General features: G+C 35.8%; 2 protein-coding genes across 7 annotated transcripts in view; one reads left to right on the forward strand and one right to left on the reverse strand.

Annotated features, from left to right (window-relative positions):
* tmem163a (transmembrane protein 163a) overlaps positions 1-4360 on the forward strand; it is a 132450-nt gene extending 128090 nt beyond the window's left edge. The window contains exon 8 of the mRNA XM_069935205.1: positions 1536-4360. Within this exon, the coding sequence (XP_069791306.1) occupies positions 1536-1596 (61 nt within the window). The 3' untranslated portion in view covers positions 1597-4360. The remainder of the gene's footprint in view (positions 1-1535) is intronic.
* mgat5 (alpha-1,6-mannosylglycoprotein 6-beta-N-acetylglucosaminyltransferase) overlaps positions 4290-17492 on the reverse strand; it is a 121240-nt gene continuing 108037 nt past the window's right edge. For all 6 annotated transcript variants that reach the window (XM_069935200.1, XM_069935199.1, XM_069935201.1 and 3 more), the window contains 3 exons: positions 10711-10785; positions 6762-6919; positions 4290-6492 (listed from right to left, as the gene is read on the reverse strand). In XM_069935200.1, the coding sequence (XP_069791301.1) occupies positions 6294-6492; positions 6762-6919; positions 10711-10785 (432 nt within the window). In that variant the 3' untranslated portion in view covers positions 4290-6293. The remainder of the gene's footprint in view (positions 6493-6761; positions 6920-10710; positions 10786-17492) is intronic.

The following is a 17492-nucleotide window of genomic DNA, read 5'->3' on the forward strand; positions in this document are numbered from 1 at the left end:
GTTCACAAGGATATTTTGGGTTGCAATCCATATTTTGATGTAGACATAAAGCAAGATACCCCCAGCAGTATCTCCCCTCTGCAAAAGGTGAATATTCCATAACATCAGGACATCCAGTGGCATTAATATCAGCCTTTTGATGAGGGCTAATTTTGTAATGCAAGAAATGTAGCAGTCAAGTTACAAACAGCAAAAGTCTATAAGCAGCAGAGTGAATGTGATTAGATTATCTTTAAATGTTGGTCAAAGGATAATATCATTTTATTGCATTTCATCAGTGGGGGAAAATACACATTGTCTTTTGGTTGACACAATATGCAATGTCCTTCAGACATGGACTGAACCACTCATATTAGAATCATAGAAAACTACAGCACAGAAACAGTACTTTTGACCCATCTGGTCTGTGCTGAACTATTATTGTCGTATCCCATTGATACACCATAGACCTCCCATCTATGTACATATTCACATTTTTTTCTTAAATATCAAACATGAACTTGTCTTGTTAGTCCCCATCCCATCTTTCCCTCTCTTTTCCACGAGATCTAACTTCACAGAGCCAACCCCCAATCAATTATTTCCTCTCTCCACATCCAATTAACACCTTTTTGTCTGTTGCTCTGTACTCCTCCCCATGTCCTTTTAATTCAGAAGGCAGCTTTTTTACTCATTCAGTGGTTACATCTCCTTATTTTCTGTGGATGTTGTGAGACCTATCGAGTTCCTCCAGGTTTTTGCAAATTCCTTCAGTGTTCCTTTTAAACATTGCACTCTTAACCCATGTCTTAATTCTTGGTTCATCTAACCTCAGGGGAGGGGTGGACAGAAACACAAAAGGTTCAGATGCTGGAATCTTCAGCAAAGAATTTCTGGAGGAACTCAGCAGGTCAGACAACATCCGTAGATAGATATTGTCAAGCTGGAGAGGGTGCAGAGATTTATGAGGATGTTGTAGGGCTCAGGGGCCTGGACTACAGTTGGGAGGATGATCTCATTGAGTACAAAATCATGAGATGAATAGATTGGGTGCATGCAGTCTTTTGCCTGGGGGGGGGGGGGGGCGGGGTGGTGTGCTTGAATGGACTACCAGAGGCGAGTGGTTGAGGATTGTACTATTCCAATATTGAATAAAAACAATGCCGATATGTGGATAGGATGGGTTTATGGGCCAATTGCAGGTGTGGAATATCTTGGCTGGCATAGGCATGTTGGGCTGAAGGGCCTGTTTCTACACTGTGTGGCTGTGACTCTAAATGATCAATGTTGGGTCAGAACCCTTAATCAAAAATATCTTTATAAAGGGATCTTACTTGACATGTCGACTGACCATTAACCAACACATATGTTGAGTTGGATTGGTCTGTACAATCTTACTCCAAAGGGAATTGATCTGCACTTCAAGTCATAATTACACAGGGTTAGTTTCTTTTATAATTTTGAGCAGGGTGATTAAGCTACATCTGAAAAGCAAATTGAACATCTTAGCAATTACGATACAGTTCTGTGCAATTTTATTTGTTTTTTTTTTCCAGGCTTTTGGTTGACACAGTCCCACGAATAAAAGCAACTCGTAATTATGAGACCTTTGAATGATGGCCATGACGACATGTGATGCTACTAGATTCCACAGGAAGGGATGTATTTAGACTTGAAAAGAATCACTAAAGCTAATCCAATCACAGTCGTAACTGGAAAGATGCTGCACTTCCCCTATTGCCCATTTTATGGCGCAAGGAAACACTTTTCTCAGTGATGAGACACATTTGCTAAATACAGGACTTTTAAAATTTGAGGCTAAAGATGGTGTTATTTGCCCTGCATATTTGCTAAACAATAAAGATGTAACAAGCACATTGTTTTTCATAAAAACATAGACCACAATTGTCAGTTGTTTGACCCAACCAAACTCTCATCAATCACTAATTTTGTCCTTGGAGCGATGCATGGGAAGTAAGGAAGGACAGAAAAGGGTACTGACCCCACCCTTCCCTGCTGATTTGGCATGTTGGAACCCAGATCAGTTCATGCTCAAGTGAAGTTAAGTCTGGCTGCTACTTCTGTTTCAACAAGTATTAAAATGCCATTTTCAGTGATTCTTCTAATCTTTTAGCCCCTCTTGTCGAAGGGAGCATTTGTATATTAATTTGCATTTTAATAAGGACGCCACTTATAACCAGTGATTGGTTGAACTAACTGATTGCATTAACTCTGGAGTAATTGGAATGATAATCCTTTTTCTTGCTGCTAGTTTCAATGAAATGAAACAAATTAAAATCTTTCCCCAAAAGTAACTATTTGATTTCCTGGGTTACAAAAAAGTCAACATATAAAAGCACCTATTTCATGTGAAGCATATTTTCAAAGCACAAGCAACTCTATCACTTGCCATCTTCCCAGAACAAAACATTTAAAGTCCACTCATGATTTCTATTACTTTAATAATAAACCTCAGATTTAGAATTCCAATTGTTATGCAAAGTGTGAGGAACATTTAAAGTTTTGTGAGAACTTGGAATGAACAAATTTTAATTTCACAACAATTTAATGCCAATTAAGTTTAAAATGTAATTGTCTCTGAAAAACTACATAGCCATGGAGGTAAACTGTCCATTGCTGGGCATACAGTGTTAAAATTTTTCCTCTTTAATTGATTATTACTTTTTAAAGTATTTGCAATTTTGTGAAAAAAAAAATAGGTATATTCAACATATTTAGTAAAAATGAGGCAGGCAGTGGGTCTGATTTTCCACTTTTAATAAATTGTTGCCAATAAATACAATTTTTACTCTTGCATCTCTTCCACATAGCAGAATGTTTTTTTTCCAACTGGATAATTTGATCAAGTGTTCATTAGATAATATTGAACTATGCAATTCCTATAACACTAATCCTTCAATTGACATTAGATTTGAGGATGTACAGCAGAATCAAGAAACAATCTGTATTTCAAATTTAAAGCATGTGTATCTCTCTCAGCCCGAAGTCAGTTACATTCAAGTTGTTTGAAAACTTGAAATATCCTGTAATTATTAACAGATGATATCTGCTGGATGCTGTACAATAATTAATTAGTATACAATTTATTTGAAGAATGGGATTTTGCATGCTGAATTAGTATCAATTTTAACATTGTTCTTGGTTTTGCTCGTGTAAAGCAATTTGATTGCCAGATTGGAATAAACTGTTGAAATTAAATTTAAAAATGCTCAGCTTTGCAACTTATTTAGCAACTTTCAAGTTCTGAAAATTAATGGGAATAGCTGTATTTTCATGCCTCTTCAAAGGAAAATACAAAATATGACTAGACCCTTAACCCTAATCAAGTTCTTAAATCCTATCCAAAAATTAAGCAACATTTAAAATCTCGTGGAGCTGCAACAACCACCAAATTAATAAGGAGCCTAGTTCAATAATCTGAAATTGACTCGTTAATTGGAAAACATGCAACAATTTTCATGCACGGTGGTTTCCTAAATTGACTTAAAAAACAATTCCGAGCCAAGGAATACCATTTAAATTTGGATGATTAAATGTTTATTTAAGCAGTTTTTAAAAACAGGATGTTTTAAAGGTAGAGAAGTGTAGAGTGGCACCAACTAAACCACAACTTAAGTTTACACTTCTCTCCTTGTCTGGCAAGGATCAATAAAGAAAGCAACATCTGGCATGAAAACATTTTATATTGGCAAAATGCGAATCAAAATCAGGATTGTGTTTTTCTTTTCTCACTTTTTAAAATGGGAGTAACTTTAGTTAGATGAAAGCAGTGAACAGACATCTTTGTCCTTTCTAAAAACATTTAAAATTCACATTCTTCTGGGAAAATATTAAGATCTTCAAAATTTCATGTTAGATTCATTAAGTTATCTGGAGGAATTATTGAAGCAAAGTTCCCAATCTCAGGGAAGGCAATGATGTTAAATATTTATTTAGTGTAAATAAATGCATATTATGATAACAATAATTGGGACCTAATTTTGTCTGCACTTTGCCAGAGTCCTCAGCTTAGTTTAATGGAAACAGTTGCAACATGCTGCAGTAAAGTAGAATCTACATCGTATGTTCATGAACTGTGCTTGGAATTCCATTGTGAGTTGTCATTTACAAGAGTGATTATGAAACTAAAGCAACCAAGTGAAGACACAGGCGACAGCACATCGACTCTTCATTTCCATCCACAGATGCTGCTTGAACTGCTGAAGGCCATTTTAATGCTTAAGCAAACAAGTGTTCTGTTTCAAAATGTATTCTGTATGTTTACAAATTACAATCAATGTACACATCAGTGGAAGAAATTCTCTTCACAGAAAAGATTTATTGAAAAATAAAGTTTCTTTTTTCCCCTGCTGATCAAAAACTGGAAACAATTTCTGTTTGCAAGTACAGCTTTCAAAGCACACCTTAGTTCAATATATGCCATTTGCGAAAATATACAGGAAAATTATTTTCTTCCATTTCCTCACTTAACACTATGCTCAATGTAAATTATGCCTGCCATTAATTATCATAAAGCTACTTTATTACCCTTAAAAGGCACAATTTACATTACATGGCATCATAGCTACAGAAAACATTTAATATTTACAAGCACAACAAAGCGAAAGCAAGTTACAGAATATCTAAAAAAAATATTTTTTGTACAAATGTGCAAACATGTTTGGATTGATTTGCTGTTAATGATGTTATACTGCAGTTGACTCATTATGTCATTGATTTTTGTATCCCAAAAGCCATACTCATTTTTTTTAATCAATACTGCATTCACATGCCTCAATCGTCACAATTCATTCAGTTAAGGGTTAATAACTGGGACCAGCATATGCATTGAATTAAGTACAAGTGAATATAGGCAAATGGTCTCAAGGTTAATATGACCTTTTTGGCATCATTACAACTCATCAACCACTACAATTATATCTTTATATTGTTTATAGTGTAATCAATGACAATCATCCTTCAATAACCAGTAAACAGTTCTGAAATGGACACGAGTCTCCAAGACAATGATTTCCAACCACTATCACTACTTACAATTGAAAAGCCAGATTTATCTATTCATTTCATTTTTTTTGCAGTGTTGCACTTTAAAAATTCAGTAATCATGACCACTTTTGATAATGGGGTTGAATGTGACCCTATCATTTTATCAAACATTTTGATTCAATTTAAGAGAGATAATTGTGATTGAACTGAAGTTTTGTAATATGGCCAAACAATCTGGTGATAAGATATTTGTCGGTATGGCTAAAATGTTTAAATGCACTGCTTAAAATATGGATACTCCTGAGCCTGAAAACAAAGTGCAAATATATGAAATTCTACTTCATGGTAAAAAAGATATGATTATAGGAGCTTTTGAAACAAAACATTTTACACCAGGCTGTTTATATACAATTTACAAAAGGACTATTTCTCAAATAGGCAGTTTCTGCTTAAAATGTCCAGTTTGCCAACTTTCTGTGGCCTGATTTCCACTAACTCGGTTTTCACTTTTGATCAGTTGGTTGAAAACAGTACCAGCATCTTTCTTAAATGATATCTATTAAAGCTTAAAGTTAGAATTACAATGGAACAAAGCTTTGTGGAATTCTCCATTACATTCCAGCAGTTCCCTTCTGTTTGAAAAGGTAATTCAAATGGTTAAATCAAATCTTAAAGTATGGTTTAAGACAAATATATTTGAAAGATATTACTGTCATCAATATCAGAAAATGATCCTTTAAATAACTGACTATAATGTCCATGAAGAACAGGCAATCAAACCTTCAGTAATGGCCATTGGCATCGTCTTAGCTGGTATATAATTATATTGAACTATTTTAGATGGGTTACTTACAAACTGATACTGTTATTGTATTGGGGTTTTCTTTACTTCCGAAATAAAAGTAAACAAAAACTCACTAAGCAGCATGCTCAATTGTTCACTATTTACAGTTTATTTAGCTGACCACAACTTTTCATTTTATACTTTTAATACTAGTTTCTGAAATTTAGAATCTTTAGTAGTATATCTTTCATTCACACCTGTACACCAACCTTCACCAAAAATGACCTGTAATGAAACACTAAAAAAAAAATCCCCCCCCCCCCCCCACACCCCGGATATTTGATTTTTCAAGATTAACATTGTTCATCTGGGCTGGTTCAATATTTCTTTTTGATCCAAATCAAGTTTTTCTCCAGTGTCACCTTTGAAGGTATTTTCTCCCCCCCAAAAGTTAAGAACTGATGATCGGCCCTTGTGAAGACCAAACATCGCAGCTTCATGTTGTGTGTAGGATGAGCGAGGGCTATAAGCATTCTTGACATAAAGCAACTTGGCCCTTCATGTAGTCTCTGCACGGACAGATCCTTTGAAAACTTTCACTTGCACCAGCACAGCTGAAAAGCAACAGATCATTCTGGAAGTAACAGGGCTTCTTGTTTCCATCGTAAGCTGGAACAACAATTTCACTAAGAGATTCAAATGACTGGCATTCAATCCCATACCTGCAAGTAACAACAACAACAAAAAAGCATTTTAATTTAAATACACTCACGTTGAAAAGCAACTTGGGTATTTAGCAATTTTGATTGCTTTTTATTGTTTTCTAGTCAAAGACTTTGGTTAAAAAAATTCTAGAACATGAATGTGAATCGTACGGATCACGTATATTCATTCAAAATCATAGCAATTTATTGGCAAATGGGATTATTCGGGTGGCAGTAAATAATTTCACTGGACTCAATTTATCGACAACACTAACAAATGTACTTACTTTTGCAAGTCGCTGTCTTTATTCAGATGTTGAAAGAAAGATGGTTCACATATGAGCTTATTCTCTTGACAAATCTGCTTACAAGACTGCTTGGGAGGTGCAATTTTAACTTGGAGGGCATTCAGTGGAGGCCACATCACTTGACCATGGCAGAAGTCCTGTAACGTCAAATATTATGACCATCGCAAAATAGCTACATCATCTTTAATGAATTAATTCAACAAAAGAAAGCTATTTATAGCAATAAAAATTGGGTCGAAATATGATGCATTAGCCTTTAAGTATGTCACTCAGAAAAGTGCTGGCTGCACTCTCAGTGCCAGTTTCATTTAAAACATGTTAAATACACATTACAAAAAAAGCAAAATAGCAGATACATGTGCTGAGATAATCTGATAACTACAGTAAAATTCCCGACGGCCTGAATTCAAGCAACTGGCAACCTCTAGCAACCGGGAAAAAAAGGGAATAAAAGAAATCAAAGTAATTAAGAATCAACAAAAATTCAAATAGAAGTTTAAAATTGTAAAAGCAAATGTTCACTGAAGTAACACCTAAACCTTTGGTGAAGATGCGAGCAAATATTCAGCCAGTGTTTTGCTCATTGCAGCTGTTTGAATAAAGTTGTACTGGAATAAAATGGTATCACCCACGTGACAGAGCTGCGCACATAGCAGTTGTTTCAATAAAGTTTTGTTTGAATAAAATGGTATCACCCACGTGACAGAGCTGCGCACATAGCAGTTGTTTCAATAAAGTTTTGTTTGAATAAAATGGTATCACCCACGTGACAGAGCTGCGCACATAGCAGTTTTGTTTGAATAAAATGGTGTTGCTCAGGATGAAGACCTTTGCTCATAGCACCTGCTTGAATAAAGTTGTGTTTCAATGAAATGTCATTGCCCAGGTTGAAGAGCTTTGCTCGTAGCAGCTGTTAAAATAAAGTTGTGTTTGAATAAAATCATGACCCCCCCCCCCCCCGGATGAAGAGCTTTGGTGGTAGTAGGTGTTTGAATAAAATGGCATCACCCAGGATGAAGAGCCATTGGCTGCCTGTTTATTAAAAGTCTTTATTTTTACTCGTATATTATTCATCATATTAGTAAGGCTTTATCTGTAAACTTGGGGGAGGAAGGGTTAAGTATCTATTATGTTATTTGTTTTTTGGGTGGCTCCATGGAGTTAAATGCTTTCAAAGAACATGACTGAAAATAAAGTAAAATTCTTTAAGGCTTCTATATTCATGCAAGTGAAGTTCTGTGTAAGTGCAACATAGTATTTTTGTCCTTTAAACGGTTTATTCTTAATGCAGGTATATTAGTTAGGCATTGTAAAAGTCTCAAGCAACTGGAAAATTCACGTATCTGGCATCTACCAATCCCCGTGGATGCCGGATACCAGGGGTTGCCTTTTCTTTTGTAACAGATGCACGGAGCAGACTTGTATTTTAAAAACACAAAGCCAAACAAGTACTCATGCAAGTTTATCCTTATTGCCAGAGAAACATACCTCAGATAATAAGAACACAAGTGAAAGTAATAACATTTTACAATTTTGAGTTTATTTTATCAAAGTGCTCATGTTCAATTGCCATACTTCTAGTGTTTTAGATTTCATCCATTATAATTGAAGCTTTATCAAATGTTGTCATAACTTTAAAAAAGGTTTGCTGGTGCAAATTATGACCAATTTTTACCCATCCACTGAATTTAAATACATTACAGGATTACAATGCTACAACCAACGTTGGCTCCACCATCAGAAAAATAAGATTTAATGACAAAAGGAAATAGCCTATATTAATGTTAAGGAGAAAAACAGACCATTTGGACAGGAAACAGAACAGATTATATCACTGTAGGTCATGATGAAAAGTTAAAAGCAAGGTTATTATATTTTTTATAACAGGCTGGTTATCCAGAGATTGAATTAAAGAAGGTAAGATATATACCCCCATTTCAGTATCTGAGGAAATGCATCTTGGTTCTAATTATTTAACTGATCAGTAGCACAACGACCAGAATATTAAAAATATCTATTCATTGGTGTCCTTGAGGAAACGTGAGACCCCCCCCCCCCCCATACTGGCCTCTGTTTATTTGTTATTTTGTACTCTGTTCAAACACTATTACTAAAACTATTTGTCTTACTGCAGGAATTTAGTCTAATATTACATACTCTGACAATGAAGGAATCAACAATATAAAATGTTACGAATGAAAAAAACCCCAAATTACATCGAGAAAAAAAATCTGGAAAAGTCACGGATGTACAGAAACTAAATCTCATGATCTGTTGATGACTCCCATCATTTAAAATAAGATTTTAAAGAAAAACTGGGTTAAAACACTTACTGATTAAAATTAAATGGCTCTACAGGTCTTGTCAATGAGGGTGAATTAATTGTGGATGTGTAAATTTAAAACTAATGGTTGTGACACAAAATGGAAGGTAAACCACTCCAATTAGAGAAGAGGGAAAACAGCTGATGAGAATATTTAATGTAAAAGGTTGGAAAGGAAACATTTGAAAAGGGGAAACAAATAATACAACTCATAAGCCACAAACAAGGATGCTTAGGAGAGGAGAGGTTGATATGATTCACAAGGGAACTCCGGATGCATAATCTTATAACACAAACAAAAAAAAAACTGAACAACTCACATTCAGTGTATTTTTTAAAAACTTGATCTGAAACACTGTTTAAAAAAATTGCTTTACTTGATTTTTAAGGCAGATATTAGAATGAGATTTAACAATTAGAAGAATCTAAGGCACCTCTACTGAAAAGTAAATCATGAAAACACAAGAATGGCAAATGTTGGACCCTTGCTTGCCATAGGTTGTGCCAAACCACAGTTCCAAATGCTCATCCTCTTGTGCTAATGTCACAGCTGGACTTTTTCTGGAACCACTGGTTTGGACTTCAATTACAAGGCTATGTACTGAGTGGAGGGGTTTAAATGGTCACTAGGATTCGGGTGTCAAATCCAGAGACCCTGTACCCAGTTCTACCTTGATACTCTTCCGGTTCACTGCCTCCAGAACCATTTAATTGTTCATAAATGTCCGTGATCACAGATATTTAAAATTATAAAAATATAAAAAAGAGCAAGAACTCAGATGTGTTTTTAGATCTGAATTTAATTATGACATTCATAGGGCATTTGGACAGATGAATGGATAATAAAGGCTTATAAAGAAATAGGCCAATAGGACGAGCCCAGATTGCCATCTTGGTCACCATGGATGAGCTGAGCTGAAGGGCCTGTTTCATGCTGTATAGCTCAATGACTATGTGCTAGCATGGTCTCGGACTTCTTTGCTGCAATGCAATGCTGGTGTGGAAAGAGTTCTGCCAGAATTTATTTTTAAAGAAGAAACAAAGCACTGAGTCACCGAATTCCCTCACAAGAGACCCCATGCCACTTGCAGGGTTCTAACTGAGACCCAGGATAAATAGTAAAACTTGCTTCTTTCTGTTAAAGTGGGGAGGAAAGTTAACATTTCATTATTGATTAAACTTCACAACTAACAGACTGAACTACTGAGGTTTTCAGTAATTTGTTATGCTCAATCTGTTTCAAGAACGTTTTTCCAACTTTTCTCAATTAATAATGTGGGGATCTGTAAAATTCAGTCTGAACTAAAATAATTTTCTTTTTATAAGTAGAATGAATGTATTTACACTGAATTTATTCTACATGATTAAAGCTTCAGAAATTTATTTTTATTATTTTAGATTTATGACATGTCAATTGTAATTGTTTTAAAAATATTTAAATGCTGCTATTATATTGAACACTGTCGTTTTACTGTAAAAGTTTTATTGTATTAATTTTAAACTCAAAACAGCAACAATTCTTGTGACTAAACAGTAATTATGTGGGAATTTAACGGAAGCCAGCATATCCGGATTCCAATCAAACGGAAGTCAAAGTAGAATTACCTGATTTTCAATAAAAGCACTGACTCTCTGCAACATTCCTTCGCAGTTGAATTCATAGGGCAAATATGGTTCAATCTATTGAACATAAAAATATGCTTATGTCAAATATAAAACATATGCAGATTTTGAAGGCATACTAATAAATCAACATTCTGAAAACAACTATGATGAAATTTATCTCCTCGAAATATGCAACATTGACAATCTCAGAATATGTGGTCTCAGTGCAGAAATTGGACAAATTCATTTCCTCTGAAAAGCAAACACCCAGTTGAAAGGATTGGATTGGATTTTAATTCATAATCCAGAAGCAAGGGTTGCTGCATGCAAGTGGACAACAGCGTCCTGTCTTTTTTTGTTAAATTTCCCCAACCATTCTGTTTGAATTAGATCTGCCCTTAATTTTATTCTATCTGTTCTGATTTTCAACCATTTCTTGCTTGATCTGCATTTCACTACACTGGAGTTGGGGCTCATTTCAGAGCAGATTTTGCATATCCTTTAATTTGTTCACCTGGCAAATTTTTATTATTTTAAGAATCATAGCCAATGGATGTGTTTTGTTACATAGATAAACTGAGTTGCTACATGCCACATAGAAAAATCCCACAAATAACAAATAAATGCTTATTTTAACGAATTTTTGGTGTCAACAGATGGAATGTTAGGAAAAAAAAGTATTTGTAGTTATACTCATCACAACCCAATGTTCCTTTCTGTAATCCAAGCACTTTATGAAGGGTATTCATTGTTCAAATGAAGTAAACATTACAGAAATCTCCAAAAATATATCAATGACACGGTGACATGATCTGTTTTTGAGATGCTGACTAAGAGGTAAACACAATGCCTTGGTCACCAAGGATAATTTATTTTGATGCAATCTACTAGTACCACTGAACACAACCAAACTGATTAAGGTACTCTTTTGAACTAATTCTGCATTTGGTAGCCACCAATGTTTACTCCTGGGATGTGTAGAATAGTTTCAATCCACTGCACAATATTTTCTATGTGATCAGCAGTATTCTACAACTCTCAGTTGTATTACTTTTGTCACTTGTGAGGTACATTAATGAGAATAATGAGTCCAATTGTAGATGACATGAAAAAATTGCGGTGCTATAATATTGTGAGGAAAGCTATTTAACCCAACAGCACAAGATTGTTTTGCTGGGAGGTTGACCAAATGGAACTTAATCCTGACAAATGAAAAGTTATACACTTTGGGAAGGCATGCAAGAGTAGGATGTGGACATTAAATGATAAGGTCCTAAGGAATGTTCATGAATAGAGGGACTTGGCAATGCAAGTCTATAAACCCCAGAAAGTGGTTGCATGTGGATAAGGTGGTGAAGGCATATGAGATTCTTGCCTTCTCGATCTTGGTATAGAATATTCAAGTAGAGATGTTATGTTACAATGTATAAAACATTTGATTTAGCCACACCTGTAGTATTATGTGGAGTTTTAGTCACAATATTGTAGAAAGAGCATGACTGCTGGATAAAGAATGCTAAGGAGATTTACCAGGATGTAATGTTGATTGAAGCATTACATTTTTATAAGGAGAGAGAGCAAGAGGGACTGGTTTAGGTTTCCCTGGAACAGAGGAAGCTGAAGTTTGACTTGATAGAGGTATACAAAATTATCAGGGGAATAAACAGGCAGTATTACACACATTTTGTCTATGGTGGGGTGTCAAAGACAAGACGTCATAGGTTTAGAGAAGTGGTTCTCAACCTTATTCTTTCCACTCACATACCACTTTTAAGTATTCCCAACGCCATAGGTGTTCTGTGATTAGTAAGGAATTGCTTAAGGTGGTATGTGGGTGGAAAGAACAAGTTTGAAAACCACTGTTTTAATTGACTTGTTATATGCACGGTTTCAGAACTTCAAAGGAAATGGGCCAATGACAATTTTTCTCAAGCAATTGGTGTATTTGGGGCAGCACAGGCTTGTGGGGCGGAATGGCCTGTTATCGTGCTGCATCTCTAAAATTATATTTAAAATAAAATTGGGGATATTTTATCCTCCAAATTTTCATGAAGTATTTAGTGTGTTAAAATTTGATTGTAACTCATTTTACGGGTGTAGGCATTGCTGACAATATCAAGACTTATGCGCCATGCACAACTCAAAATGTTTGAAATTTAGAGTAAACAAGGCAACCACTTAGTTGATTTCACCCATTATAAACTGTGCTTGCGATAATTGTTTTTTGAAAATTTTATTTATTAGCATCATACATACATTTCAAATGAGCTTGCAGTCATTACACAATAGACATTAAATGAATTTCAATTCCCCCCCCCCCACCTCCCCTAACCCTTACAGATAGAAAAAAGAATTAAAAAATAAAGAACATTCATAGTGATACTCGTAATTATGTTAATAATACCATTTATACCATATTTTCAAGGGGGGAGTTGGATTAGGTCTGGATTACTCTACATCCACAAATCTCATATAAAGCTCCCAAATTTGACAGAAATTGTCATATTCATCTCTCAAAATTTAAATTATCTTTTCTAATGGGAGACAATGTTTTATTTTATTAAACCATTCTTCTATTTTTACATTACTTTCCAGTTTCCACATTATAGCTACAAACTTTCTCACTACCTGCTGTTGCTAAAACTCAAAAATCTTTTTCTCATATTTGTCTAACTCCAACTTAATATCTTTATCATATATATTACCCAACAAAAAGATTCTTGGATCTATTTTAATCTTTACTATTAATATTTTCTCTATCACAGCACATAATTCTTTCCAAAAATCTTTTACCTTTTCACACAACCATACTGAGTGTGAGAAATTACAAACTTTTTTTTTAACATCTAAAACACTGAATAGATAAATTTGGGTTAATTTTATTCAACTTATCGGGGTATAATACATTTGATGTCAAAAAATTATATTGAAGCATTTGATATCTGATATTAATTGTATTAGTTACACTGTCTCTACATATTTCCTCTTGAATTTGTATATTTAAGTCCTGTTTCCACTGCAATTTGGTTTTATATAGATTTTTTTTCCTTTGCTTTTTGTTGTTTATTATTTTTTTTCTTTGGCTTGGCTTCGCGGACGAAGATTTATGGAGGGGGTAAAAAGTCCACGTCAGCTGCAGGCTCGTTTGTGGCTGACAAGTCCGATGCGGGACAGGCAGACACGATTGCAGCGGTTACAAGGGAAAATTGGTTGGTTGGGGTTGGGTGTTTCCTCCTTTGCCTTTTGTCAGTGAGGTGGGCTCTGCGGTCTTCTTCAAAGGAGGTTGCTGCCCGCCAAACTGTGAGGCGCCAAGATGCACAGTTTGAGGCGTTATCAGCCCACTGGCGGTGGTCAATGTGGCAGGCACCAAGAGATTTCTTTAGGCAGTCCTTGTACCTTTTCTTTGGTGCACCTCTGTCACGGTAGCCAGTGGAGAGCTCGCCATATAACACGATCTTGGGAAGGCGATGGTCCGCCATTCTGGAGACGTGACCCATCCAGCGCAGTTGTTTATTATACATGATAGTTATAAACCTTCTAATAATAAGGGTATCTGCTATGACATATTCAAATAGACTCTGCACCCGGGAGTCTCAAATCTGTTCCAAAATTCCTCTTCAAATAGGATCTTAATTGATAATATGCAAATATTGTATTTTGTGGTATCCCATATTTCTCCTTTAATTGATCAAATGTCATGAAAATAAAGAATTATTCATTGTAAATGGAAGTTGATTTTGTCTTAAAGTAATTGAGTCAACTGATCATTTCTTATACCTCTTTCTACCCTAATGTATCCCATTCCATATTTGAAACAAATATTTTAAAATTGGTATTTCTTTCCTACCTTTAAAAATTTCATAATTCCATTTTTACAGTATTTGCTCTGGAATTTATTCACCTATGTTATTTATCTCAATGCATGCCCAAGGTACTTTTTCCTCTCTTTGATACCAGGAGGACAAAAATCCCAATTGAGCTGCCTGATAGCAATTTAAAAAAATTTGGTAGTCTCAAATCTCCTCGATCTTTTTTCCATATTAACTTTTCCATACTTATCCTTGCTGATTCTCCTCTCCATAAAAACTCTCTAATACTCTTATTTAATTGTCTAAAAGACATTTCAGGCACCTGAATTGGTAATGTTTGAAATAAGTATTGAATTCTAGGAAAAAAAATCATTTTGACACAATTCACACTTCTATTAATGTTATTGATAATTCCTTCCATCTTTTTAAATCTTCCTCTAATCTTTTAAGAAGTGCTAAATAGTTCAATTTATACAAATTATTCAATTGTTTACTTACCATTATCCACAAATATTTAACCACATCATTTTATCATTTTACTAACTTTTTACATTGTGTATAGTTTGCATTAACCATCAGCATCATTTCACTTTTATCCTCATTAACCTTGTATCCTGATACTAATCTTTCATTTAATTTATTCAAAGAGATTTCTGGTTTAGTCAAATATACTATAACATCATAAATATACTATAACATCATCTGCAAAAAGACTAATTTTATGAAATTTGTCTCCTATCTCAAAACCAATAATTTCCTCATCTCTTCGAATCACTTCAGCTAATTGTTCTATTGCCCATGCAAATATGAGAGTGGGTAACCCTGCCTCGAAGACCTTTCTAATCTAATCAAACTTGACATTTGACCTTTTACATTTGACCTTTGCCTTTGGTTCATTATACAATGCTTTTATTCCTTTCCTAAATATCTCAGGGAATCCAAACTTAACACCTTAAATAAAAAAAGTCCTATTCTAATTTATCAAATGCTTTTTATGCATCTAAAGTAACTGCTAAACCCCGTCTGGTCCATATTGATTAATTTTGGAAGTATTTTGACAAATGATTGGCCCACAATTTGGATACAATTTTATAATCTACATTTAACAAAGATATTAGTCTATATAAAGCTGCTTGTAATGGATCTTTCTCTTTTATTGGTATTACCATTATCAATGCAATCTTGAAAGATTCTGATACATCATTTACTTCTCTCATTTGATCTAATATCTCGTTAAAAATTGGCACCAACAATTCCTTATAAAATTCCACTGGGGAACCATCTTCTCCTGGTGTTTTACTATTTTGCAATGTTTACAAAACATCATACATCGCTTCTTCTACAAAAGAATTAGATAATTCTTTCTTCTCTTCCACGCAAATTTGGTAATTGAACTTGTTGCAAATATTGCTCAATTTTAATTTCATCTTGTTTTAACTCAGACATATAATTTCTCAGAAAACACTAAAATTTTCATTTCCTTCAATTGAGATACCATCTGAGCATTTTTGTCTTTCATTGCTACTATAGTCCTAGATACCTGTTCTTTCTTTAACTGCCATGCCAACACTTTATGAGCTCTTTCTCCTAGCTCAGGGGCATCAAACTCAAATTCACAGAGGGCCAAAATTAAAAACTTGGACTAAGTCGAGGGCCGAACTAAATATTTATTGAAAATTTTCAACAACATCTGCATGTTTTCTTTTCTTTCAACGTATGTAATGTTAAAAAACTTTAGGAGGATAATGTTACAGTTCAGGAGTCGGTAGCTCAAGTTCACCCTTTGCTTGACCTGAGGGAAACCTATTTGGTCCCTGTGGAGATGTAGTCAGCATTCACAGGCTGTGTCCATTTTGGCCTGCATCAGGACTCAGCATTTCCTGCTCACTCCTCAGGCTCTAGGTCTCTATTCACCCTCGACCCACCATCCCTCTACCTGACCAGTCCTTTACCCAACCTCTACTCACCCTCACTCCACTCGCTCTGCCTCTACCCACCCCATCCTATACACGCCCTTCTACTGCCTCTCCCCTCAACCTGTTCCTCCCTCTACCCGTCTCTCACCATCTAATCACCCTCCCCTACTCGCCCTGCCCCTCCCCTTTTACCTCTTCCCTATCCACCCCTCCTTATACTCATCCCTCCCTCTAACTGCCCCTCGCACCACCATAACTTCCCCTGCCCATTACTCCTCAACTAAACCCTCTGCCCACCCCTGCTTACCCACCCACTCAGGCCCAGCGCGTTGCCGATCAGCCTTTGCGGAACAGCGGGGGCTGTGCGCAGCCTGCCAAGTCCGTCGCGCCGACAGGAAATCACAGGCGCTTGCCAATCCGCCGCACCGCTCGACAGGTGGGAGAAGTGACTGGTTGTGTGGGGAGCCTTCCAACTGGCTTGCCGGCTGATGACATCGACAGACTTCTCGTGTTACAATTTTGTTTTCCCCGTTCTCAAAGTTTGCATGGTCAACCTGCAACACTCTTGCTCCCTCCGCGTCCCGTGGATCTGATGCCCGGGTGTTGTTAGGATTCCCAGCAGAAGGTTTGTGGAACTTTACCATTCTGGATTCCTTTTTGAGAATATTCTGGCCATCTTTTAAGGGGGGTGGTTTTAGGGGGGAGGGGATAGTTAGGGGGTGGGGAAGGATGTGTAATGAAGGGGGAGGATGGTGGGGGTGACATTACCAAAAAACAGCATCGGCTCTCGCTGCAGGGCGGGCCACCTCTAATACATTTTTGAAATGATCTTGCGGGCCAAAAATAATTATATTGTGGGCCAAATTTGGCCCGCGGGCCAGAGTTTGACATGTGTGTCCTAGCTCATAATATCTTTGTTTAGTTCACATAATACCTTTCTCAACTCTATATGTTTGCATCATATTAAGCTTGACCTTTTCTGTTTCCATTAATTTCCTCTCTTCCACATTTGGACTAATTTGTATATTGTTTTCTCTAAATCAGTTTTCTTTTTCTA

Source organism: Narcine bancroftii, chromosome 4, assembly GCF_036971445.1.
Source record: "Narcine bancroftii isolate sNarBan1 chromosome 4, sNarBan1.hap1, whole genome shotgun sequence".
NCBI lineage: Eukaryota > Metazoa > Chordata > Chondrichthyes > Torpediniformes > Narcinidae > Narcine > Narcine bancroftii.